Source organism: Podarcis filfolensis (assembly GCF_964270895.1).
Source record: "Podarcis filfolensis genome assembly, chromosome: 13".
NCBI classification, from domain to species: Eukaryota; Metazoa; Chordata; class Lepidosauria; order Squamata; family Lacertidae; genus Podarcis; species Podarcis filfolensis.
Genome location: NC_139615.1, coordinates 33,189,259 through 33,215,538, shown reverse-complemented (window position 1 = coordinate 33,215,538; position 26,280 = coordinate 33,189,259). Strand labels below are relative to the sequence as shown.

General features: G+C 45.8%; 1 protein-coding gene across 2 annotated transcripts in view; it reads left to right on the top strand.

The window, feature by feature from the left end:
• The window catches only part of B4GALNT2 (beta-1,4-N-acetyl-galactosaminyltransferase 2 (SID blood group)), a 36,500-nt gene extending 10,795 nt beyond the window's left edge, over positions 1–25,705 (top strand). For both annotated transcript variants that reach the window (XM_083583162.1, XM_083583161.1), the window contains exons 3-11: positions 1,433–1,570; positions 7,488–7,594; positions 8,357–8,394; positions 9,900–10,080; positions 12,509–12,595; positions 14,808–14,995; positions 18,776–18,916; positions 20,074–20,293; positions 21,951–25,705. In XM_083583162.1, the coding sequence (XP_083439288.1) occupies positions 1,433–1,570; positions 7,488–7,594; positions 8,357–8,394; positions 9,900–10,080; positions 12,509–12,595; positions 14,808–14,995; positions 18,776–18,916; positions 20,074–20,293; positions 21,951–22,162 (1,312 nt within the window). In that variant the 3' untranslated portion in view covers positions 22,163–25,705. The remainder of the gene's footprint in view (positions 1–1,432; positions 1,571–7,487; positions 7,595–8,356; positions 8,395–9,899; positions 10,081–12,508; positions 12,596–14,807; positions 14,996–18,775; positions 18,917–20,073; positions 20,294–21,950) is intronic.
• Positions 25,706–26,280: the final 575 nt, after the last annotated feature.

The window sequence follows — 26,280 nt, the reverse complement described above, 5'->3', positions numbered from 1 at the left end:
CCGCCTGGGGAGGCGTTGCCAGGGGATTGGCCAGGTAAGGGGAGGGACCACCCTGCCCACACAACAGAAGGTGAATCCTACCTCTGAAGCATCAGTTGGCTCCAGAGCTTCTCCCACCCTGCCCTCCCTCAGTTAAGTCGTCTTTTGCAGGTTAACCTCTTCTCCACAGGTACGCAGGCGCTACTACGTCAGGGTCGCTGTTGAAGGGCTGGAAAGGAATTTTCCTGCATTAGCAGGTATTGCCTTTTCCGTAGCAAAATGTCACAACTTTGGCGGTTTCAGGCCTTGGATGGAATCCTTTAGTCTATCTTCCTAAATGGGGGGCAGGGCGTGAAGCGGTGACCCTCGCCCCCCCTTGCGGCGGTGATCCCAGGGTTCCCTGTTAAAGGGGTCTTGAGGGGAGGCATTGGCCATACGCCGAGAGGTTGTCATTGCTCTCCCCTCCAATGGTGGCGAAACGGGGGGGGCCCCTCTCTGCTTGAATATACGTTCTCCAGAGCCAGCCCAATCCCCACACATTCTTTTTTTTTATAATAGATTTTTATTGATTTTACAACATATATTAAAACACAATACAACTAACAATTGACGACACATAAACAAACAAACATGTTATCACATATAATTTCTTAACCTCTCTTTCTTGAGCCTTGTTTCCAAGACTTCCCCATACCTCCCTTTTCTGCATCCCTGTTTTAAACTTTTCCAGCAACCCCTAATTTCAGTACTTGTAATTCAGTTTCTAATCTTTTTCCTCTTACCCAATTATTTATCACTGCAATTCTGTTTTACATTACCCATGACATTTTAGCACTCATTAATTTTACAACAGTTCTTAAGATAAACTTTAAATTTCTTCCAATCTTCTTCCACCGTCTCTTTCCCTTGGTCACGGATTCTGCCAGTCATCTCAGCCAGTCCCATATAATCAATCACTTTCGTCTGCCACTCTTCCAGCGTGGGTAGTTCTTGTGTCTTCCAATACTTTGAATCCCCACACATTCTGGATAACCCTGATGTCTCCCAGATCCACAGGTGGGGACTGGGAAGGATAAACGCCCAGTGCCTGAGCCAAGGTCTCCCTACATCTGAAATTTAATAAAGTTGTGGCCAATTTTAATGCCATAGCACGTTGTCTTGAGTCATTATTCCGCTCGGGGGTCGCCTGGGGTTGGGGGGACTCCGCCTGTCCACGCAATATACAAATATGTATTTAACATAAGAACATTTTTCTTAAATTCTCTAAGTTTTATACTTTGTGGACAATTCCTTTTATTTTATACGATTTCAAGCATGGTTGGGTCTCCTTACAATGTAAGATGTTGTGCAGCTACTCACAAAAGGTAACTTTATTTTATATTAATGGCCCTTAACTTTTATTTTTTTCTCTGCTTTCTCTCCTGCTTGCCCCTCTCCTCCCTGTCCAAAACAGGCTAGGACCAAAAAACCGCTGCGAGTGTGTCGGAGCCAAAAGGCTGACAGTCTATCAGTTGGGGAACTATATTGATAAGGATAAGCTTGCTGCTGTCACAGAAAGGCGCGAGAAGGAATTTGTGGATTATCAGCGAAGGTAATGTTAACTTACCCACGTGAACCAGAACTGCATTTTCAAGAACTTTACAACATAACTGGAAGGGTTGTGGTGGGTCATAAGGGTTATCTTCATGGATTTGACCAGGGATGGGGAACCTGTGTTCACCCACCTCCCTGCTGAAATTGTACTCTAGCTCCCATCAGCCGCAGCCAGAATGGTTGATGTTCTGGGATAGGGGCAATCACATCTGGAGTGTCACAGGTTCCCTATATCTGGATTAGGGGGGGGGGGAGTTGTTGTCTCCACATCAGATTATTAGCGGACCATGCAGTACTTTCCCAAAAGCTTCAGTTCCTTGCAGGTATAATTAACTTGGTCTCCCATATAAATGGGACGCGGGTGGCGCTGTGGTCTAAACCACAGAGCCTAGGGCTTGCCGATCAGAAGGTCAGCGTTTGAATCCCCGCGACGGGGTGAGCTCCTGTTGCTTGGTCCCAGCTCCTGCCCACCTAGCAGTTCGGAAGCACGTAAAAGTGCAAGTAGATAAATAGGTACAGCTTTGGTGGGAAGGTAAACGGCATTTCCGTGCGCTGCTCTGGTTCACCGGAAGTGGCTTAGTCATGCTGGCCACATGACCCGGAAGCTGTCTGTGGACAAATGCCGGCTCCCTCGACCTATAGAGTGAGATGAGCGCTGCAACCCCAGAGTCGTCCGCGACTGGACCTAACTGTCAGTGGTACATTTACCTTTACCCTTACCCATATAAATGCCACTTTCTCCAGCAGCAACAGCATCTCAAAATAAAACCTGGACCAACCGTTAAAAGCCTCTTGAAACCAACGTAATTCTATGAGGTTCATTTGCGCTCTTCCTTGAAACGAATGCTTCTTTACAAATGGGTGTCCCCAAATCAAAATCCAGCGGCTATCATCGCATCTGATGACATTCAGTTCTAAAAGTTAGTCGTACTAAAAGTTAGTTTGTCATGCTTTTGGATGCAAACTCCCATCATCCCCAACCAACCAATGTTGAGCAGGGATGATGGGAGTTGTCATTCAGAAACATTTCAGAGCGCCACAGGTTTCTAGAGATGGGAAGGCCTGGAAAAAAACCAGAAAAATTGGGGGAAATGGGTTTTCAAATTTCCAGAAAATTTGAAGAAAAAAGTGGTTTGATATAGTTTGAATATTCCACACACTATTATTATTATTATTTTCATTTTTCCTGAAAAAAATGGCTTTGGGGAAAACCAGAAAAAAACCTGTGTGTCCTCCCCAATTTTTCCGTCTTTTCCCCAGGCCTTCCAGCACCCACACTTTGGAGCTCCCTGCCGACTGACACCAGGCCAGGTGCTCTCACTGTACTCTTTCCGGCAACTGCTCAAAACATTTTCGTTAGGGCCAGCCCATCTGAACACGTAGAAGCTGCATGCAATTTACTTCCTTTTAACCACTGCCGACTTTAATCATCTTTTGAATACTCTTACATACCTGCTTTTAACTATGTTTTATCAATCATTTTCATGTCCTGTTGTATATTTTTGTAAACTGTTTAGAAAGCTCTCTTACCATCATGCGGTTTATAATATATAATAACAAATTCAATTTGAAAAACACCCACACACTCATTTTCCTTTCAAGCAGAGTTTGAGCCTTTGTGCAAACATACTATTCAGTAACTGGATGTTGGTTACCTCTGGGCCTGGCATGCAAAAAAATTTGCCTAATGCTTTGCCCCGGCTGTCCTCAAGTAAATATGGGAAGGCCTGGGGGGGGGGACCGAAAAAACAGGGGGGGGGGACAGGTTTCCCCCTGTGTTTTTTTCCAAGGCCATTTTTTAGAAGTCCATGAGGAAAATGACAAAGAGGAAGAGGAAGAAGAAATCGAAAATGATAGCAGTAGTTCAGAAAATGAGATAGAATAAACTGCATGTATATCTTTGTGTCTTGTTTTGTTTCTTTTTTAAAAAGTGCTACTCAAAGGGTAGGGACGTGGGTGGCACTGTGGGTAAAACCTCAGCGCCTAGGACTTGCCGATCGTCAGGTCGGCGGTTCAAATCCCCGCGGCGGGGTGCGCTCCCGTTGCTCAGTCCCAGCGCCTGCCAACCTAGCAGTTCAAAAGCACCCCCGGGTGCAAGTAGATAAATAGGGACCGCTTACTAGCGGGAAGGTAAACGGCGTTTCCGTGTGCTGCGCTGGCTCGCCAAATGCAGCTTGTCACGCTGGCCACGTGACCCGGAAGTGTCTGCGGACAGCGCTGGCCCCCGGCCTCTTAAGTGAGATGGGCACACAACCCTAGAGTCGGACACGACTGGCCCGTATGCGCAGGGGTACCTTTACCTTTTTACCTTTACTCAAAGGGTAGACCTTCTATGGAGCTTAAATACTGAGGTGGACCTTAACTTTATTTGCTGTTGGTGCTGAAGGGCAAATCTGATTATTTTTTATGTTGATGGTTTCTTGCTTTTTTGTTGTTTTTTGAGGGAAAGGGGGGTGGTTACCTGTTTTATTGCAAGCATAATACTTTTATATACACAGCGTTTCATGCAATTTGTAAAACTACTCCACAGTGAACTTTTTTTCCAATTTTTCTAAAATTTTCATTTTCTCCGGGGGGGGGGGGGGGACAAGGCGGACGAACGTTTTTTTCCTCATGGCTTCAAAATTTCCAGAAATTTTACATCTCTAGGTTTCCAATCCCTGGTTATAGGGGAAATTGCCAGTTGGCACTAGCAGGGGCAGGAAAGGAAACAGAATGGAAGGAGACATGCTTGAGGGAACTGAGATAATGGAGAAGATTTGGCTTAGTTCTCCTTATTTGCGCACCCCTTTTCATTTTTTTAATTAACTTTTTTTTGCAAATTTATAAAGAAAGAGAAAGCAGGAGAAGGGGGAAACAGGGAGAGGAAAAACCCACTGGTTTGCAATAACATATACAATTAGCATCTCTTTGTCCATCTTAAGTTACACATGTTGTTGTTGTTTAGTCGTTTAGTCATGTCCGACTCTTCGTGATCCCATGGACCAGAGCACACCAGGCACCCCTGTCTTCCACTGCCTCCCGCAGTTTGGTCAAACTCATGCTGGTAGCTTCGAGAACACTATCCAACCATCTCGTCCTCTGTCGTCCCCCTCTCCTTGTGCCCTCCATCTTTCCCAACATCAGGGTCTTTTCCAGGGAGTCGAGTCTTCTCATGAGGTGGCCAAAGTCTTGGAGCCTCAGCTTCAGGACCTGTCCTTCCAGTGAGCACTCAGGACTGATTTCCTTAAGAATGGATACGTTTGATCTTCTTGCAGTCCATGGGACTCTCAAGAGTCTCCTCCAGCACCATAATTCAAAAGTATCAATTCTTCGGCGATCAGCCTTCTTTATGGTCCAGCTCTCACTTCCGTACATTCCGGATGTACGGAAGTTACACATACAAACTGATATACGCCATCCAAATTTCTTTGTAGGTAGCCAAGTGAAATTGAGGTGGCTTGTGACAATGCTTTTTATAAACACCAATCCCCACAGCAGTGTGGTGTTCCAAGGGTCTGGGCTCTCACTCAGGGTTCGTGTTTCCTTTGGAAATGAGGCACAGCGGAGACCGGGGTGTCTTTAGTATATATGGTTTATTTACACACATATACAACCTGAGCCTATAATGGAGGAGCTTACAGCGTTACACCCCAGGAGGGTTCCGTTTCTCCCATTCCTGCAGCCTTGAATTCCAACTGCTGGCCCCCCCTCTTCAGCTTGCTGCGTTTACCAAAATGCACCATTTCACATTACAGAGAAACTGTAATCTTAAACCTCTACTACAACTGCTACTCACCTTTGTCTCTGCTAAATAACACAGAGTTCAGGGAGGAGGGGCCGCACCCCTTTGCCTTCTTAGCTCATGGCTCTGCTGCCTGTCTTTGTTCCCTTCTAACGGCCCATTTTCTCCCAAGCAATTTCCTGGTAGGGGACAGGAAACCTGGCCTGTGTTGTGACACTGTTAAATTCAGCACCTGGCAGCCCGTCTTAATACTCCAAGCATTGGTTAACACCCACTAGATCCAGCACCATTAGAGTGATGAAATATACTCAGAGTCGCAAAGTGATTTCATGCTCTTTATTCAGCTCATAGTGGTGAGGAGGAATGAATGAATGTCCCCTCAAGGTATCTGCTTTATATACATTATTTACACAATGGGCTGCACACGATTGGCTAATTCCGGAATTCTACTGTAAGCCAATCAGGTTGTGGATTCACTTCTATCTGGAGCATGATTGGGTGGTTCCTGCCAACCAATCGTACTGCTGCATTGTTCTAGGACCAATCAGACTGCTGCATTCTGAATCCTATTGTTCTAGGACCAATCAGACTGCTGCCTTTTGGATCCTATTGTTCTAGGACCAATCAGACTGCTGCAGTTTGGATCCTATTCAACTCAGTACATAACAGTGATGAATTTAGCCGTTGGGTGAGTCAAGGCACACGCAAACCCATAATATGTTCACATGTAGCAAGGGCATTTAGTTCTTCAGTCCATTGTGTAATAGGTGGCGAAGGTTTATCCTTCCAGGCCTGAAGTATTGAGTCTCTCTTGTGGAAAATGTGGCTGACAACTCCTGAGGCAAAGGTGTGTTAGCCATGAGGGACTGTGCATGCTCTTGTGCTGGTTATAGGATTCCCAGAGAGACGTTGTGAGAACAGCATGTTGTATTAGCTGGAACATGGGCCACATTCACAATATATATTTCAAGCACTAATCATACCCTGCAATGAAAACAGGGACGTCCTTTTACTATTACTATTTTACTATTATTATTCCCCACCCATCTGACTGGGTTGCTCCAGCCGCTCTGGGCAGCTTCCAATATATATAAAAACACAATAAGACATTAAACAAATTTGAACATACCCTATGCAGGGCTCCGTTCAGATGTCTTCTAAAGGTTAGAATAGAATAGAATCATAGAATCATACAGTTGGAAGAGACCACAAGGGCCATCGAGTCCAACCCCCTGCCAAGCAGGAAACACCATCAGAGCACTCCTGACATATGGTTGTCAAGCCTCTGCTTAAAGACCTCCAAAGAAGACAACTAGGTTGTCTAGTTACTTATCTCACTGACTCGAGGGTTGCATAACTCCATACCTTCCAACATTTTTTGGATGAAAATAGGAAAAACAGAGGGACATGGGTGGTGCTGTGGGTTAAACCACAGAGCCTAGGACTTGCCAATCAGAAGGTCGGCGGTTCGAATCCCCACGACGGGGTGAGCTCCCGTTGCTCGGTCCCTGCTCCTGCCAACCTAGCAGTTCGAAAGCACCTCAGAGTCCCTTGCCGATTATACCACATTAACAGTTATGGCTCTCCCTCCCCCCACCCCCCAATTCTGAGAGCTGTAGTTCATTAAGGCTGCTGAGAGTAGTCAGGAGACCCCTGTTCCCCTCACAGAGCTACAATTCCCAGAGGTATTTTTTGTCAAACCACTATGCCTAAGGAGAATTCTGTGGGGGGGGGGGGAATAACTCTTTGCGGCTGTTTACACATTTGCATATATTCTGTATCTCACGCACTCCCACCTCTGATTTGGAAAGTGGTGCATGCATGTCGCTAAGCACAATAAATATGTAACCTGCCTTGCCTTGTGAAATACTGTGTTCTGTCGCATTTTCCCACAAATTGCCTTCAATCCTACTTGAGAAAAAGAATGGCCTGGCTGTGTTTTAAGTTGTCAGTTTCTACGCAGCCTTTGTTATGATCTATAGTTGGACCTAGTCGCTGTATTGTGATGTTGTTCAAGCCTGCAAGTTAATTATCCCAGAGAAAACGGGCCCAGTTGCTCTGCTCAAAGTGTATATTTTGGGCAGGTGGGCTATTTTTTATTTTACTTTTTAAACAGTTTCCTTGCCTGTGATTCCCACACTCGCAACATGGCTTCTGAAGACTCAAGTCCTGTCTCTTTGCTTTGACCTAGGTATCCCTTCAAGACAAAAGATGTCCTTATTGCTCAGCCAAACACTCCTTTAAGCTATCCGATTCAAGGAGCTGAGGTGATGCCTTTGCACACCATGGTAATTCCAGGTATGTTAACAGACGTAGCTGAATGACATTTGGAAACATTAAACAGTTAATAAAGGTTATTGACCTAAGGCAGGGGTCAGCAAACTTTTTTTTTGAGGGGGAAAATGGCACTTCCGGGGGAAAAATAATGATAAAAAAATTAACAAACAGAATCGCCAATCCACGGAACGTCCGTGGGCCGGATCCGGAGGGCAATTGGCCTGGATCTGGCCTGCGGACTGTAGTTAGCCAACCCCTGACCTAAGGCTTTAGCTGGTTCTGTACTGCAGAAATTCTAAGTTGACTAGTTGACATTTCACTTGGTATCAAGGAGACCACAGACAGGGCACCCATACCATGTGTGTCTGTGTTCCTTAATACAGAACAAACAGTTCCTTAATACTGAACAAACATGTCACACAAAGCCCTCTGTTTGGTGTTCGGTTTTAGGTCCTCTTGGCATCTAAGGAGCCTGTGATTGGCAAACTGAGGCAAGAGAGTGAAAAATTAGACAAGCAGTTCAAAGGTCACAGAAATGCTGGTGTTCACAAATTGAAACAATTTTATTTTCTTTCAGACTTTTGGACACAGTGGTCACTTTCCTTAAGAGTGCTTATAGCTTTTTGTCTTCTTAGCATGCTGGTTTGGGCTCAATTGTTTCTTTCTCAGGAGAGTATTGCAGCCAACTCAGTAAATCAAGCTTTGCTGGACTTGGTGGGGTGTGGGGAACCAAAAATTGGAAGAGTATTAATGGCAGACCTGCGGTTGCTTTTGTTCTTAAAGGGCTTGGTTTCCATGGAGCAAGCACAGAAAACCTCCAGGTAACTTTGTGTTCTCATTAATTATGTTTCATTGTATGCTCCCACTTTCTGAATTATCAAACAACGCAGCTGAAAGAGTCAATGCATAACAATGGAATGGATAGCATGGTTGAGACTGTATCTGGTGACAAGCATGGGACATACAAAACCAGCAGTCCAGATTCCCAGGCTCTGAAAGCTGGTTGGGTCTTGAATGTTGTTTCCCTGAGAGAAGCACGCATCCATGACCCATCTAAAACATTTTGTTGCCCAAGGAAGAAAATATTCTTTATTCCACGGCTTCTTTTTTTAAAAGGCATATTTCTCAAGTAGCTCCTTTTCACCTTTTAGAAATGGGGCTTTCTTAGTACAAAATAGGTGACACAAAATAAAAATGCCTCCACATGGAAACGCACCACCGCTGGTAAACACCCAGCTCACAAAGCTTACTCACAGAGCTCTCATAGATCATGGAGTTGGAAGGGATCCCAAGGGTCATCTAGTCCCACCCCCACAATTTAGGAATCTTTAAAAAAATAATATTAGTATTCAATTACAAGCATCCAAAATAAGCCTCATTATATCCATATCAAATCACAATACCAAATCAAATATCAAACATCAAGTAATCAACTTTCCAATTGTATAATTTTGGTGCCCCCCCCCCCGCATGCTAGAATTACAGGTTTGGTAAATTATTTTAATTCTGCTTCTAAAGTCTAATTTAATCCAGTTACATTCCAATCAAAATAATAATCCATGTTCTGCAAGTCAGGAATCTCAACTAGATCATCCATGACATGTTGTTGTTGTTTAGTTGTGTCTGACTCTTCAGGACACCATGGATCAGAGCACACCAGGCACTCCTGTCTTCCACTGCCTCCCACAGTTTGGTCAAACTCATGTTAGTAGCTTTGAGAACACTGTCCAACCATCTCATCCTCTGTCGTCCCCTTCTCCTTGTGCCCTCCATCTTTCCCAACATCAGGGTCTTTTCCAGGGAGTCTTCTCTTCTCATGAGGATCCAAACTCTGCTTACAAACCTCCAAGGAATAAGAGTCCACAACTTCCCAAGGGAGTCTGTCCCACTGTCGAACAGCTTGCTGTCAGAAATGTCTTCTGAAGTTGTGTCTGAATTTCCTTCCTTGTAACTTGAAGCCATGGGAGTCCTGCCCTCCAGAGCAGGCCTTGCTCCATCCTCCATGTGACAGCCCTTAAGATCTTAGAAGATGGCTATTGTATCTCCTCCCAGTCTCCTCTTTTCCAGGCTAAACCTACCCAGCTCCTTCAACTGTTCCTCATAAGGCTTGGTTTCCGGACCCTTGATCTTCCCAATCGCCCTCCTCTGTGTATGTTGTCAGCATCCTTCTTAAATTGTGGTACCCAGAACTGGACATCCCCTAATTTCTGACCTTCTGTTTACCCCTCATTTCCTGCTGATGTCCGTTTGTGTATCACCTGATTTAGATGAAAATGGAGGGATTTTATTTGCTCCTAAGACTTTTTTTGGGACCCAAAATCTCTAGGTGATCCTACAAGCTTCATTTGGTGCCCTCAACACCCTGGCTGATGTATCCCAAGACGTGGTAGGTGGGCGAGGGGAAAAGAAGCTGACCATCTCTACTCCCCATGTGAAGCTACTGAATTACATCCTGGAACACATCACGTACACAAGCACAGAGTATCTACTCGATGTTGTGGATCTGGGTGAGTTGGATTGCTGCTGCAGGACGAGCATTGATTGCCCCTTGACTTCACCAGCCTGAAACCCATGTTATAATTATTGCAAGATGCTTTTGAGCAGCTTTCCGGCCCTTCCCCCTTTTGAACAAATGCCACAAGGAGGCAGCGAATTATTATCTTTTCAGATCTTGCTTTATTTCTTGATAAAATGCTTTGTGATGTTGAAAATGGCTTGTCCTCCTCATTTTTAAGACCTGGGGGTGGAGGATTGGAAAAGCTTCATGGAAGAATATTGCTGCCCAGTCAGAACTGACATTTGAGATGGTTGATTAAAATAGGCACCCTCTAAATAGCACTGAAAGCAGAGAAAATGATAGGTTCCTGCATTGCAGGGGGTTGATGATCTTGCGGTCCCTTCCAGCTCTACAAATCTTTGATTGACTGGATGTGGACCATAATTCAGTGATGGGGAACATGCTTTGGGTGTGTATGGTCCAAGGTTCAAAGTCCTGGCATTTTTTAAAAGGCTTAGATTTGCAAATGTAAGGGGAAAAGGTAAGGTGAAGGACCCCTGGGCGGTTAAATCCAGTCAAAGGCGACTATGGGGTTGCAGTGCTCATCTCGCTTACAGGCTGAGGGAACTGGTGTTTGTCCATAGGCAGCTTTCCAGGTTGTGTGGCCAGCATGACTAAACCACTTCTGGTGCAACAGAACACCCTGATGGAAGCCAGAGCACACAGAAAAGCCGTTTACCTTCCTGCCGCAGTGGTACCTATTTATCCACTTGCACTGGTGTGCTTTTGAACTGCTAGGTTGGCAGGAGCTGGGACAGAGCAATGGGAGCTCACCCTGTCGCAAGGATTTGAACCGCCGACCTTCCAATCAGCAAGCCCAAGAGGCTGTGGTTTAAACCACAGCGCCACCCGCGTCCCTTATAAGGAAGCTTCCAATAATATTGTGAGGTTAATGATTGCCTTGTAACCTTGGTGGCATATGGTTGCCAAAGGATAAAGTACCAGTTGATTAGGACAACATTATGACAAGACTTTGAAAGCATGAATAGGAAACCTGTGACCTTCTTGGGTGCTGCTGGGTTGCAGTTCCCACAATGCTGTGCATTCACATAAGCAATACTCTTCTATATATTCTTATCACAATATCAAATGTTTATCTTGCACATAAACAACACATAAAGTGCAATAATATAGAATGAAGTCCCAATAAATCAGCTTATTCATAAAGACCAAATATCTGCTAGTTTCTGTTCCACACATCTTCATAAAGTCCAAATTGGAGCCTAATTAAAATTATACAAAGTACAAAGAAGTACATACCATATGTGAAGTATCAAGATAATAGAATTTTTAACATACTGGTTTCTGCGGTGAACAACAACTGTTACAATGTCTATATAATCTATATAATCTTAATCTTATTTAATTTTAATTTGTTAAAATATGTAGAATTATATTCAGTTATATTACTTAGAATATGTACCACTGATGAAGCCCATGAGAGCAAAACAAGTCATTATCCCGGAAATCCTTGTCAACACTGTGGAACTGTAGTAGGCTCCAATTTGGACTTTATGAACATATGTGGAACAGAAACTAGCAGATATTTGGTCTTTATGAATGAACTGAGTTATTGGGACTTCCGTCTATATTATTGCACTTTATGTGCAAGATGGATGTGGGTGGCGCTGTGGCTTAAACTACAGAGCCTAGGACTTGCCGATCAGAAGGTTGGCAGTTTGAATCCCTGCGACAGGGTGAGCTCCCATTGCTCAGGCCCTGCTCCTGCCCACCTAGCAGTTTGAAAGCACCTCAAAGCGCAAGTAGATAAATAGGCACCGCTCCGGCAGGAAGGTAAATGGCGTTTCCGTGTGCTGCTCTGGTTTGCCAGAAGCGGCTTAGTCATGCTGGCCACATGCTGGCCAGGTTCCCCAACCCTGCCCTAAAGGAATTACTCCATTGTTTTTGGCCCAATTAGACCGTTCTACTCCCCAATATACCGCTCACTTACCCCATCATCAAGGGTCAAAATAAACAGCCAGTGTTTCTTTTTCAGAAGGCAGACTCCTCCCGCGTTCACTACTCACATGCTGGTTTTGTACCTTAGAATCACAGAATTATAGAACTGTAAAGTTGGAAGCGAGGGACCCTGAGGATCATCTAGTCCAACCTCCTGCAATGCAGGAATATGCAGCTCTCCCCTACGAGGATCGAACCTGCAACCTTGGCATTATCAGCACCATGCTTTAGCCAACTGAGCTATCCAGACTGATCTTTTAAAAGACATGGGCATGGTCTGCTAAGAGACACTTAAAGCAGAAGGGTGGAGTATGGCTTGCATATTCCTATAAGGGGGGGGTTTATGGTCCCAAGTGCCATCTGAACTATGGGAACCAAGAAACGGACAACTGTTGACTGACCTATCCATTACTTTCCAGTGACATTTACCATGGGGACTCATCAGGTAAGGTTTCCTGTGACCATCCGACAGCCGGGCCTTCCTAAGCTGTTTGACCCAGGACCAGGTGAGTTCTGATGCCCGTTCAAATAGCAAAACCATGATGATGTAACACCTTTATTGGCTCTCTTAAGCAGAGATGGGTAGATGGATGACTTTAAGCCAAACAGCAAAGGTTTCTGACACCTAATCCTGAAGAACAGCAACAACAAAATAATGCTTCCACCTGCCGCCTCAAATCATACCGCTGAAATGACGGTAGGCATTGGTGGTTGCAACCTGTAATGGATTTCTCTGTGGAAGGACTGTGAGCTCAGTTCTGGTACTCAAAACAAATTCCTGGGCTCAGAATTCCTTAATGCTAAATATATGTCCTTTGTAGATGGATCTTGGGGTTCTGGCAGAAAAACAAAATAGATGTGCAGCATAAAGATATGCTGCAGCTAGACTGGTGACTGGGAGCGGCCACCGAGACCACATAACACCGGTCATGAAAGATCTACATTGGCTCCCAGTACGTTTCTGAGCACAATTCCGAGCACAGTGGGCTTCCACTGAAATGAGGCTGCATTTTAAGTTGCATTGTAATCCTGTTTTTAAGTTGTATTTTAATCAATTGTTTTCATACTTGATGTTAGCCGCCCTGAGCCTGGTCTTGGACAGGGAGGGTGGGGTATAAATAAAATATAATAAAATAATAAAATTCAAAATAATTCAAAGTGTTGGTGCTGACCCTTAAAGCCCTAAATCAAGCATCCCCAACCTGTGGCCCCCCAGATATTTTTGCCTACAACTCCCATGATCCCTTGCTAACAGGACCAGTGGTCAGGGATGATGGGAATTGTAGTCCAAAACATCTGGAGGGGCGAAGGTTGGAGATGCCTTCCCTAAATGGTGTTGGCCCACTATACCTGAAGGAGCGTCTCCACCCCATCGTTCAGCCCAGACACTGAGGTCCAGCTCTGAGGGCCTTCTGGCTGTTCCCTCACTGTGAGAAGTGAGGTTACAGGAAACCAGGCAGAGGGCCTTCTCAGTAGTGGCACCTGCCCTGTGGAATGCCCTCCCGTCAGATGTCAAGGAAATAAACAACTATCTGACTTTTAGAAGACATCTGAAGGCAGCCCTGTTTAGGGAAGTTTTTAATGTTTGAAGTTTTATCATGTTTTTAATATTCTGTTGGGAGCCCCCCAGAGTGGCTGGGGAAACCCAGCCAAATGGGCAGGATATAAATAATATATATTATTATTATTATTATTATTATTATTATTATTATTATTACTACTACTACTACTACTACTACTACTTGCTTCAGACTTGTTTCAAAGGAGTAAGCTGTTACACTTCTACAGTACAGTTAACAACTTATTCCTTTAAAGCAAGTTTTCAGCCCATCACAAGCACTCCAGGCCTTCCTCTTCCTTCTTGGTGTACAATGACTGTCAACTTGTTTGTTTTATTATTTTCAAACTTTATTAAGTAAAAAACACAGCTCTGACTCTCAGCTTCTGCCTCCCAACAATTATGAGTCCGCTGCTCTTGACCACTACACCACGCTGGCTCTCATTTTATGGTGGGGCAGGAGTAGTCAATGTGGTGCCTTGCAAATGTTGGGACTATAGCTCTCATCATCACTGACCATTAACTTCACTAGTTGGAGCTGACATGCCCTCCAACATTTCTCCGATGAGAATAGGGATGTCCTATTCCATAAGAGTAATTATTATTATGAGTGGCTCCCAACATACATAAAAACTTGATAAAACATTAAACATTTAAAAACTTCTCTATACAGGGCTGCCTTCAGATGTCTTCTAAATGTTGTGTAGTTACTCATCTCCTTCGCTTGGGGGTTGCATAACTCCATGCCCTCCAACGTTTCTGTGGTGAAAACAGGGGCGTCCAAAGGGAAAGCAAGGCATTCCAGGATCGGATCAAATCAGAAACCAGGACAGCTTCCTGTAAATTGAGACTGGCCCTGGAAAATAGGAACACGTGGGGGGTCTGGGCTGATGGAGGGCACCACATGGGCTACATCTGTGGTAGAGAAGAGAAGTTACTTCAGCTCTGCAAAAGGTGACCTAAGCAGGTACCCAGAGTGAAAACAGTGGCTCAGGAACAGAACCTTCAAGAAAGAGGCCTACTCTGGGTTGTGGTAGGAAATGTTTCTACTTCAATGAGAGGCTGAATACAAGACTCCTAGAGTACAGCCGTGGGAAACCAACCCACGTGGATTGTTGAGTGTGTTGGCTCACTCTTCCTTCCCTTTCTTTGTCCCTCAGATTACAACATCAGCAATATGGTGACCATCACAACCAAGACTTTCTTGCGCTACCACAAGCTGAGGGTCCTCCTTGAGAGCATACGGCAGTATTATCCGAATATGAAGGTCATTGTGGCAGACGACAATGAACACCCTGAGATGATTCAACAAGCCAACGTTGAGCAGTACATTATGCCCTTTGGAAAGGTACCTACCAACACGTGCAGATGTGGCTTCTTCCACTGCTGAGAGGGATTTCCCAGCTCCTGGTCAAGTGAGCCAATCCCGGGCCCTTCTGACAGCAGTGTGGCAGGGTGACATGGAGAAGTTCGATGGGCCATGATGTATGCTAGGGATGGGGAACCTGGTGGCCCTCCAGATGTTGCTACAACTACAACTCCCATCATTCCTGACCATTGGCCATGCTGGCTGGGGCTGATGGGAGCTGCAGTCCCAACAACCAAGCCAGATAGCTCAGGCACTAGAGCAGGCATAGGCAAACTAGGCAAACTCGGCCCTCCAGATGTTTTGGGACTACAACTCCCATCATCTCTAGCCAACAGGACCAGTGGTCAGGGATGATTGGAACTGTAGTCTCAAAACATCTGGAGAGCCGAGTTTGCCTATGTCTGCACTAGAGCACGAGGCTCATAATTTCAGGGTTGTGGGTTTGAGTCCGCATTGGGCGAAAGAGTCCTCCATCGCAGGGGGTTGGGCTCAATGACCCTTGGGGCTCTCTTATAGCTCTACAATTCTGTGATTCTAATAAGCACTATAACATTGGAGTTTCCTACCCCAGGTGTATGCTGAACTTCCAGACTTTGTGCCTAGTTCCTAGCTATTAAGAGAGACGATTCTCTCTTAATTTGATAGTTTGCGCTCTAAATTTAAAGTACTATCGTATCATTTTTACAGTTACAGCTTTCCCCGAAGAATCTAGGAGGTGAAGTTTGTGATGGGTGCTGAGCGTTGTCACGTGCCAGAGACCAGACTGAGGATTACAGCACTGATGAGGAATAGTGGGAACCTCCCCCTCTCCCTGCTCCTGACCAGGATCCTGAAGCTGCTCAGGAACAGTGGAGCAGTATAGATCTAGAGAATCGGTTTGCAGAGGGACATAGTTCGGAAAGCAACAGCTGGGCAGAGCTGAGTGGGGAACAGCTAGAAGCAGCAGAGCAGGGAGAGAGAGAGAGAGAGATAACCGACTCCTCTTTGTTTGGGAGTGTCCAGCCTATCTCTCCACAGGCAAGGCGAGCTGATAAAGTTGCTACACAGAAGGCTCAGTGGTTGCAAGATCAGGTTGCCAGAAGGGGAAGTGACGATGACTTGGGGGGGGGAGGACAACTTAATTGGAAGCACCTTCACTCAGAGAATGGCTGCTGTGTCCTTTTGCTGTGATCATTAAATGCTCTTAAACTGATAGGTAAAGGTAAAGGTACCCCTGCCCGTACGGGCCAGTCGTGTCCGACTCTAGGGTTGTGCGCCCATCTCACTTAAGAGGCCGGGGGTCAGCGCTGTCCGGAGACACTTCCGGGTCACGTGGCCAGCGTGACAAAGCTGCATCTGGCGAGCCAGCGCAGCACACAGAAACGCCGTTTACCTTCCCACCAGTAAGCCAGTTTACCTTCCCACCAGTTCCCTATTTATCTACTTGCACCCTATTTATCTACTTGCACCCGGGGGTGCTTTCGAACTGCTAGGTTGGCAGGAGCTGGGATCGAGCAACGGGAGCGCACCCCGCCGCGGGGATTCGAACCGCCGACCTTTCGATCGGCAATTCCTAGGCACTGAGGCTTTTACCCACAGCGCCACCCGCGTCCCTTAAACTGATAAGGGACTTTAATTGCTTTGTTCTGCTGACAAAGGTGGGCCAAAGGTGGAGGGGGCGGGGAGTCGTTTTTCCAAAGCCTGACATCAGGAGACTCCTAATACTCTTACAGAGCTATACTGGTTGGTCAATCCATCCTCCTTCACAGGGAATTCTGGGAGCTGGAGCTCTGTGAGGGGAACTAGGGGGTTTCCTAATAACTCCCAGCAACTTTTACAACCTACAGTTTCCAGGATATTTTGGGGACGCTATGACATTTAAAGCGCTCTTATACCACTTTAAAGTGTATGATGTTGATGTCTTTAAGGGCTTGTGAAACTCTCCACATCCTTGCCCTCGACTCCTGCCCTCTCTTTTTCTCAATGCCCCTTTTTGTTCCAACACCCAGAGTCCAGGGCTTCTCATTATCTGAACAGTGTTTTGGTGTCCTCTGTGTCCCAACTAAAATAGTTGAGAGCACTTACGAGAAGAGAGGCAATATGGAAAAGAGGATCTTGCAGGGCTGGGGGAGAATGCCTTTCTTTGCTTCCCTCCCCAGACAGGGTCATTTGCCACTAACTGCCCTGTGAGATGGAGTAGGAGAAGAGTGTATGTGTTTAGTAAAAAAGAGAGAGACCCTGAGCTTATTCGAGCTGAACTGTCCACACTTTTACCACCCACCTATCTCTAGGGCCATCTGCCACCAACTCTTGGCCTGTGAGTAGAATTGTGAAAACTGACATTTTTATATTGCTTTTTTAAAAAAAAAATACCGTTTATTGAAATATTTGGATGTTAATTGTAAGCTGCTTTGGAAGGGTTTTTTGGACTACAATTCCCATCATTATTATTTACTATTTATTTCATTTCTATACCGCTTTATATTTTTAAGAAAAATATCAGAATATTAAAACATCAATAAACCCATCTGAAGAAAGTCAAATATATAGAGTATACAGTCAAAGCAACATAATTAACAGAAAACTAAAATATTATCTTAAAGATTTCAAAATAAAACATTACAAAGGAGAGGTCAACTACAGAAAACGTATTTAGCATAAACAAAAGTGAACCAAATAAAACCTTAAAACATTTTTTAAAAAAAAACACCATTGCTAAGTGAAGTCAAATATAAAAAGCACATTTAAAACAGCATAATTAACAAGAGGATAAAATGTTATAAGCAGGACACGGCTGTTTGGCAGGCACAAAAAGATGGGGCAAAAGAATCCAATAGTTAGGGTTTGTTGTCAGGCATAGCGATGTCCCTCCATTTTCACCAGGTGCCTCTTTAGTAGAGCTGGTGAGTCTGGGCCCCGCCTGCTAGGCCAGGTGGAAAGGGCCTTGCAAGGAGCGGCCTTCACGACTCACAGCTGGGTGATGTCCCTCTGGTCTCTAGCTAGAAGGACCCAGTGGCCAGGGATGGTGGGAACTGTAGTCCAGAACAGCTGGAGTTTCGGAAACCCTGCTCTGAAGCCTTCCAACATCGGTGGCATAGTGCAATGTGAACGTGTTCATTTAGGATCTAGGGGGGATATGTCTAGTTCTAAGCTTAGTGTTTCAGACATACTTGGGGGGTTGGATGACCTGCCTGTGATCCCCATCAAAATGGCTCACGCTGCTTATTGTCTTTGTTTCTGTGCCTCACTCCAAGCAAGCAGAACTGTTTTCCTCTGACAGATACCTGGGTTTGTGTGTGCTGTGTGTGTGTAAGGAGGGATGCATTCAAATTTATCACCTGCCTTTCTCCCTGGATTTTGGCATTCCCAATTCCCCAGTCTGTCTCATTCCCTTTTAAAAATAAACATAAAAATATTTTTTATTAAATTTTACATAACAAATTTCAATTTAAATGTATCAATTACCTTTACATTTAGGATTCTCAGAATCCCTTGACTCCTCCCTGCCCTTTTCTGGTTTCCATTGTCCATCCCTTTTTATTCAACTTATCCCTTTTCTTCCAGTTTATTGTATCTATTATTAACTTTTCCGTTATATTCGGGAAGGCCACCAAGAAAGGATGTCCTAAAGCCTTACATGGAAACATCAGGTGTAGCATCCAACTGACAGGCTGAATTTTATGCAGGGGGTGGAAGCAGATATTCTGCTGTGGAAAGAGCCCCCTAACAAAAACACACCACTGACATAGCCTGATACTCCTTCCCAATTCACTTCCTCAGGGCTGGTTTGCAGGAAGGAACCTGGCCATCTCTCAGGTCACGACCAAATACTACCTCTGGGTGGATGATGATTTCGTGTTCACCGCAAACACCAAGATCGAGAAACTAGTGGATGTGTTGGAGAACAGCAACTTGGATGTGGTATGTATTTTTTTTTTTTTTTTTGCCATGCTGTCCACTAGCCTCCCAACCCAATTCTGGCCAGTGTGGATTTTTTGTGTGCATTCCTAGAACAAGCCACACAACTGGAATGGGTCTGAGAGGTCAACGGTTGCTCCTAACAACTTTTGGGTCCCTTTCTGAATCCATTTAACACAGTGTTTCCCAAACTTGGGTCTCGAGCTGTTTTTGGACTACAACTCCCATCATCCCTAGCTAGCAAGACCAGTGGTCGGGAAGATGGGAATTGTAGTGCGAAAAACAGCTCGAGACCCACGTTTGGGAAACACTGCTCTAACAGATTCAGTTGCACCTAAGGAGGCTGTGCTTTTAGGTTGCAGCTGTAGCCTAGTTGAAGAAATCTTACACCACAATCCTGTGCATGTTTACTCAGAAGCAAGTCCCACTGTGCTCAGTAGGTCTGGTAAGAATGTGTAAGACTGCAGGCCAATTAACTGCATGCATTTAATTGCTCAGCAAAATCTGTATAAATTTGCACGTGGTTAAGAAAATGGCCGTTCAGAAGCATATTTCGTTTTCGGAGGTTGCACCCACGTGTCATATGCAAGCATCATCTTTGAAGACTCCATGTGAGAATATCCTTCCATCTGTAGTCTGTCCAGATTCTTCTTCTAGAAAGAATTGCCAGTTTTAATATGTAACCAGCTGTCCAATTAGTTGGGTGCATCTTTTAGTCCAGGGATGGGGAAGTGTTGGACCTCCAAATACAGTGGTACCTCGGGTTACATACGCTTCAGGTTACATACGCTTCAGGTTACAGACTCCGCTAACCCAGAAATAGTGCTTCAGGTTAAGAACTTTGCTTCAGGATGAGAACAGAAATCATGCTCCGGTGGTGCGGCAGCAGCAGGAGGCCCCATTACCTAAAGTGCTTCAGGTTAAGAACAGTTTCAGGTTAAGAACGGACCTCCGGAACGAATTAAGTACTTAACCCGAGGTACCACTGTATTGCTAGACTCCACCTCCAGCCAGCATGGCCAGTGGTCAGGGATAGGGGAGTTGGAGTCCAACGATATCTACAGCTTCCCCAACCCTGCTGTTGGGGACTCAGCGTTTCAATGGCAGCAGTACCATGGTGAAGTCTGTTAAGTGCTGATAGGAGCCTGTGTGGTTTATAGGTTGGAGGCAGCCTTCCTGGCAATAACTTCAAGTTTAAGATCATCTATGAGGAAGGAGAGGACAGCAGTTGCCTGCACATCCGATATGGCTCTTACCACCGCTTGAAAGGCTTTCCCAATTGTGTGGTCACCAGCGGCGTAGTCAACTTCTTCCTCGCTCGTACTGAGGAGAGCAGGCGTGTTGGGTTTGACCCTAAGCTGCAAAGGGTGGCTCACTCAGGTAAGGCCACATGCCCCACCCACTCCATAAACCTCCAGATTATATATAGTTTTAACATTGTCCCTGGTGGCACTGTGGTCTAAAGCACCAAGCCTCTTGGGCTTGCCAATCAGAAGGTCAGCAGTTTGAATCTCCGCCCGCGACGGGGTGAGCTCCCATTGCTCTGTCCCAGCTCCTGCCAACCTAGCAGTTTGAAAGCACACCAGTGCAAGTAGATAAATAGGTACCGCTGTGGTGGGAAGGTAAATGGCGTTTCCGTGCACTCTGGTTTCCATCACATTGTCCCGTTGTGCCAGAAGCAGTTTAGTCATGCTGGCCACACGACTCAGAAAGCTGTCTGTGGACAAACGCCGGCTCCTTCAGCCTGAAGTGAGATGAGCGCCACAACCCCATAGTCCCCTTTGACTGGACTTAACTGTCCAGGGGTTCTTTACCTTTTACCAGCAGAAAGTGAGTAGGTCTCTACCTGACGTCACCTTACAGTGGCATAGTTTGGGGGGGGCAGAGGAGCAGTTGCCCTGGGTACAAAATTTCAACCCGGTGCTGCCTCAATACAGTTGCTCGCTTCTATTGCTGGACTTTAAAAGTAGCTTCTCCATGCGAATCAGGAAGTGACCTCTCCAAAGGATCAATTCTTCTTTTCTCATCTCTGTAGCTGCAATCTCCTGGGTGACGTGGGTGCCTTTAGGCAGTTGGATGTGCATGGGTACTCCATCCGTTTCCCTACCTCCCACACACCCCCGGGCACTGGCAACCCATGCTATGTCACTGGTCCCCCGTGGTGTAGCAGCAGGTGGGCATGGTTTGGAGAGGAAAGGCCCCATGGGCCAAAAATGAGACTTGCGCCCAAGCTAGAAGCCCCACACCTGTTTGAAAGCTTTTTCAGAAGCTAATTTTCGGGGATGTCAGAATGAGCGTTGCAAATTGAGTTTCCCGTCTTCCTTTTCATAGAATCATAGAGTTGGAGGGGGGAGTGTAGGCCATCAAGCCCAGAATGAAAACATCCCCAAGAGATTACTGTTGAGCCTCTGCTTTGAAAGCCTTTGAGCAGGCTGGCTTGCCAAGTTATCTTATCCCAGTGGTCACCCACACTCCCTAATACACAGGCATCTGAAAGGGGGTAGCCTGCACAATGCCCTCTGCTCCTGGCATGGCCATCATAAGAACCTAAGAAAAGCCTAAGGCCAAAGGCCCACCTAATGATAATCCAGAATCAAGTTCACACAGGAGCAAACCAGATGTCTGTGGGAATGGTAGTAGCCACATGGCCAAGACCTCTGTGTGATCAGGGGAGCAGATTGCATGGAGGTGAGGGCAGCTGCTCAGCTGTAGAGTTCATGTTTGAGACATCTGCGTTTAATGTGTTGGTTGGCCAGGAGTTGTGGCCCTGCTCCATCTGCTTCCTACATGCAGAGAACAAGTATGAACGGAGGTCTCTTATTCAAAAGTATGTCGTCTAAGTGATTTACTTACTGCAGGGATGGGGAGCCTGTGACTGCCCTCCTCCCCGGTGTTGCTGGACTCCAACTCATGTCAGCCGAAGCCAGCATGGCCGATGGTCAGGGATGATGGGAGTTGTAGTCCAGCAAGAGCTGGAGGCCCAGAGGTTCCCTAACCCTAGTCGACTGACTTCTCTTGCCCCCAATCTTCCCTTCAGAATATTTTATGGACGGACTGGGGACTTTGCGAGTCGGCTCCTGCAGTCATGTTGTTGTCGGTCACCAGCCACACGGCAGTGCGAAAAACACACAAGAGGCTGACGTTGAGAAGACTTACGGCAGATTCCGGGCCAATACTCAGGAGCAGGTCCGGTTCAAACTGGCTTTACATTACTTTAAGAACAGGATGAAATGCTACACAAAGGCTTGACTGCAGTCTTTCAACTCTACTGCTCCCTAATCTCCTAGAGGGCATCTTTCAAGTGGCAATGGGCTCACCTGAAGGGACTCTCGATTATCTTGGAACAAGCAACTGACTGGAGCCACAAAAGCGGCCAAAACCCACTGATTGAAAACCAGAGCTCTTGCTTAATATCATCTTTCGTGGGACTTCCCTGTTGGGGGGTTTCTCGCAACAGGACCCTACTGTGAAATGTGTATTTAAAGTGCCATGGATCTCCACAAACACACTCTTCTTCCACTGAAATGCCTGTGTGGTGAAATGGCGGCCATTTTTGTTATCTGCTCTGTGTTAAAGGCAGTATATGGAAGTTGTATGCTGTGCTAAAGTGGAATTCAATTCCTCTACGGACTTTAACCCTGGCTGTTTTTAAAGCCAGCTCAAACCATGAAGCAAACCTGTGAATGCTGACCCATTTTTCCTTTCCACTCTGTTTTTTATTTTAGGTTGCTTTTTAAATGTTTTTTAGGCAACAGAAGGAGGCCGTGTTGAAGGGAGTGAATGCAAGCCCCTGGTCCTCTTAAGAGCATAATTATCAGCTAACTGGGTTGAAAGAGATTAAAAAGGGAGTCAGCTATGGGCCGACTCCAGTGGGGACAACCTTGAAGGGGAGACACCAAAGGGAACCACTCCTTTGGGGAGACAAGGGGCAGGAACAAGAACCCGTGATACATTTTTGTGGTAGACAGCCTTAATGATAGGTAGAGTGGAGTTTGGGGCTGCATATGGGTTTTGAGAGTCAAGCCCCTGGTGCAAGTGGAAAGGTTATTGGCTAAGGAGGGCTAAGGAGCTAGTTTGGAGTGAACTTTGAGGTGGTTAGACCCTTTTGCACTTTTAACGGGGCAGTTGTTCACTTGCACTCGGGGGCACAGTATCCTCCCACAGAGTAGGATACTATTATTTTGTCCCTCCCGTAACTCCTAACTGGGGAGGGTGGGAAGAGCTTCAGTTCTCCTTTGGTGGAGTTGAGCAGTTGCGTTGGAGTGGAGAAAACCAAACACGGCAAACAAAAGACAAAAGTCTGGGTCAGAGGGAACAGGTAGGGAAGATCCAGTGGTCTTGGGGAAGAGAGCTATGGAAAGGGCAGTAGGCGACATCGTCACAGGAGAGTTGGAAGCCAGACTCTTGATGTTGCTTGTCCCTGTTCAGCTGTTCAGTAGACTTTAGTACCTATGCTGACCTGGTGACACTATTGGCTAACACCAGGTGAGTCCACAAAAGAACTCTCAGCCATGCTCTGATCATGGCTGAGAATGGTCTACCTGGTGCGTGTTACAGAGAACCAGGAGGGCAAGCAGTTAGCGGCGGCTGACCCTACCCAGCTTTGTCCACCTGGGTATTTTGTGCAGTATCAGTCAAGGTCAGAGGGACAAGGCAGCACACAGCTGTCATCCAGAAGTCCTGTCATTCCCAACACGAGGAACAGTCCCTCAGGGAACTCAATGTGAAAGTTTGTATTTGGTGTCTGGCACAACAGGGATCTTATCTGCACGATCCTGCTGCCCAACCACCTCGCTCTCAAGGCCAATCTCTGGTTTGGTGTTGGTTTTGGACTTCATGGCTTTCCATGACAACCATGGAGCTGTTTCAGTACAACATGCACCTGACATATGCTGCAGGTTATATACCCTGGGTCTGTTTTTGCCACATAGGGGACTGGCAAGGATCTGGTGAGTGGGCAGCCATCACCCTATTTTCACATGGGCAGATCGCTTTCTGTTGTGGATTGGCCTGGCTGTGATTTGCCCCCACCCCCCAGGGCTGGAGGACCAGTTAAGTTGGAGACAGATGGAGTCAGAGGTATTCCTGAATGCTTTGGGGGAATTTTCCAGGCAGTATGACTGGTGCTCCCGTCAAGGCCCTCGTTTCAGTGGAATACTGAGATGGAGAGAAGGCCATTGGCACAATCACGCCGAAGCTCCCTGTCTGACCACAAGTAATTCAGGAATTTGTGGTTTTCTGAGGCCCTCTGGGCAATGAAGCAAGCTGGACAACAACTGGAGTGCAGGTGGTACAAGTTGTGGCTTGAATCCCACCACATAGAGGTGCAAGTACACAGCCTCACCTTTCATGTGCCTGTGGCAAAGAGCGTATATGTATCTCAGCCCCCTGTTGCTTCCTGGGTGAATTGCTCAACAGAGCTGTCTAGCAACTGTTAAATTGGTTGGTACCTCTTCATTTGCAATGGACCACTCAGTAGCCTGCTGTGAAAAATCTGCAAGGCACTTTTGAGGGCAAAAAACTCACTCATGCCAGTTAGTCCCGGTCTGTTGGGAGATCCCACGAGCAGCACTGTTGGGGACCAATTCCAAGGGATGATGGCATGGACAGGACACCTGTGGCCATGAGGCTGAGTGCATTCCCTCTTGAACTCAGCCCATCATGGGTGATAAAATCTAGTAGGAAGGGATTGACTCAGTGGGTGCAGGGAGTGGTTAATGCCTCATTACAGGAGTTTTGCTCACTGCCTTGAAAGGGGTGGTGAGAAGGCCACACTTGGAGACACCCTCCTGACTCCAGAGCCTTTAGAAATATTACTGAGCGGTCTCGTATTATTCCCTTCCTGTGCAAGGCGATTGGGAGGGCGGTGGCTAGCCAGCTGCAGCAGGCCTGGAGCGAGGGATGCTGGTCCCGAACAATCTTCTGTTTGCAGACATGCTCCCAAGAATGGTCTTTGGGATGCTTTGTCTGAAATGTTCTAACCCTACAAAAAAAAGAGAGGCATACTTTTATGGGGTGATTGGAACAGTCTCAACTGAACCATAGTTGAGAAGATCAGCCAATGGAACTGTAGTCAGAGGTGGTCAGTGATAATACCCTGGTCAACTTTTTTTTGCAGGGGAAGAGGAATACTGAAGTCAGAACTTTACTCCCTATTCCCAAAGCGATTTACTGGCTCTAATCACGTATGGTTGTAGCTGCTCAATTGGGCTAGGCATTTTGCATGCAGCCATGGTTTGTCGGTTGCGGTTCCCCATCAAACTCAGGAATGTATGTTCAAAGATGCCCTTGGTCTGGAAAAGTTCCCCCACCCTACCTTACAGGGATGTTGTAAGGATGAAAGCACATGAAAAGCACCACTAATAATGATTTGAATATTAAATCAGGGCACAAATTAAAATATGATTTTTTCCCCGTTTTATTAAAAAAAATGAAACAGTGGAGTAAAGCAGTTTGTGGCAATAACCAAGCTGGAAGTAAAAATGGAGCTCGCAGTCCATCTGTAGTCGCAACTTTGGACGTGAGCCAACTAACCTGCCTCATGCAATAGACAAGGAGTCTAAGAACAGAAAGGGGAATTGAAAGAGAGAAAAGATTAAAAAAACAAAACAACTTTTTTTTTTAATACAGTTGACCAAAAGGGAGGAAAACAATTGTTAAGAGCACAGCCTTTCAGATTTAGTCTGAATTTGTGATGATTTCAATGGCTTAGAATAAAAAAGAGAAAACGGTGGACGCTGTTGTTGTTTTTTTCACATGTCCTTATAATATTGTACGGCAAACAGATCCCCCCCCCAATTCACATAACCTTGTTGCATATACATGTGACTTGTCATAAAATCGTTTTAACAACCGATTGCTCTGAAGGAATTGGGACCTACACCCAAGTAGCAAAATAGCTTTAATACAAGGTCTCCAACAAAGTAACTGAAAGATGTAAACTTCTTGCTGTTGTTTTTTTTCACACCTGAGATGGCTTCAGAGAAAGATTAGAGACATTCACCAGGTTAACTAAACTAACCCTTCCATGTTCAGAGGCAGTATTTCTGATGCTGGTGGCAAAACAAGAGGTGGCTAGAAAATGACTGTCATTTCTCGCTCTGATCTTCCCAGAGCCATCTAAGTTGTTACTGTTGGAATCAAGACTGCTAGCCTAAAGCTGGACTTATGGACTCTCATCCAACAAAACAATCCTTACGAGTCCTTCCTACCCCCCCCCACCCCAGTTCAAGTTATTTCAATTAACCGTTGACACAGATCTAGTGAGGTGGTTGTTGGTGGTGTGTGTGTGTTCAGTACCCTCAAACGAGGAAAAGATTTGCAAAAGACTATGCACTTGTGGATCTAAGGCACAATTCAATCAATCA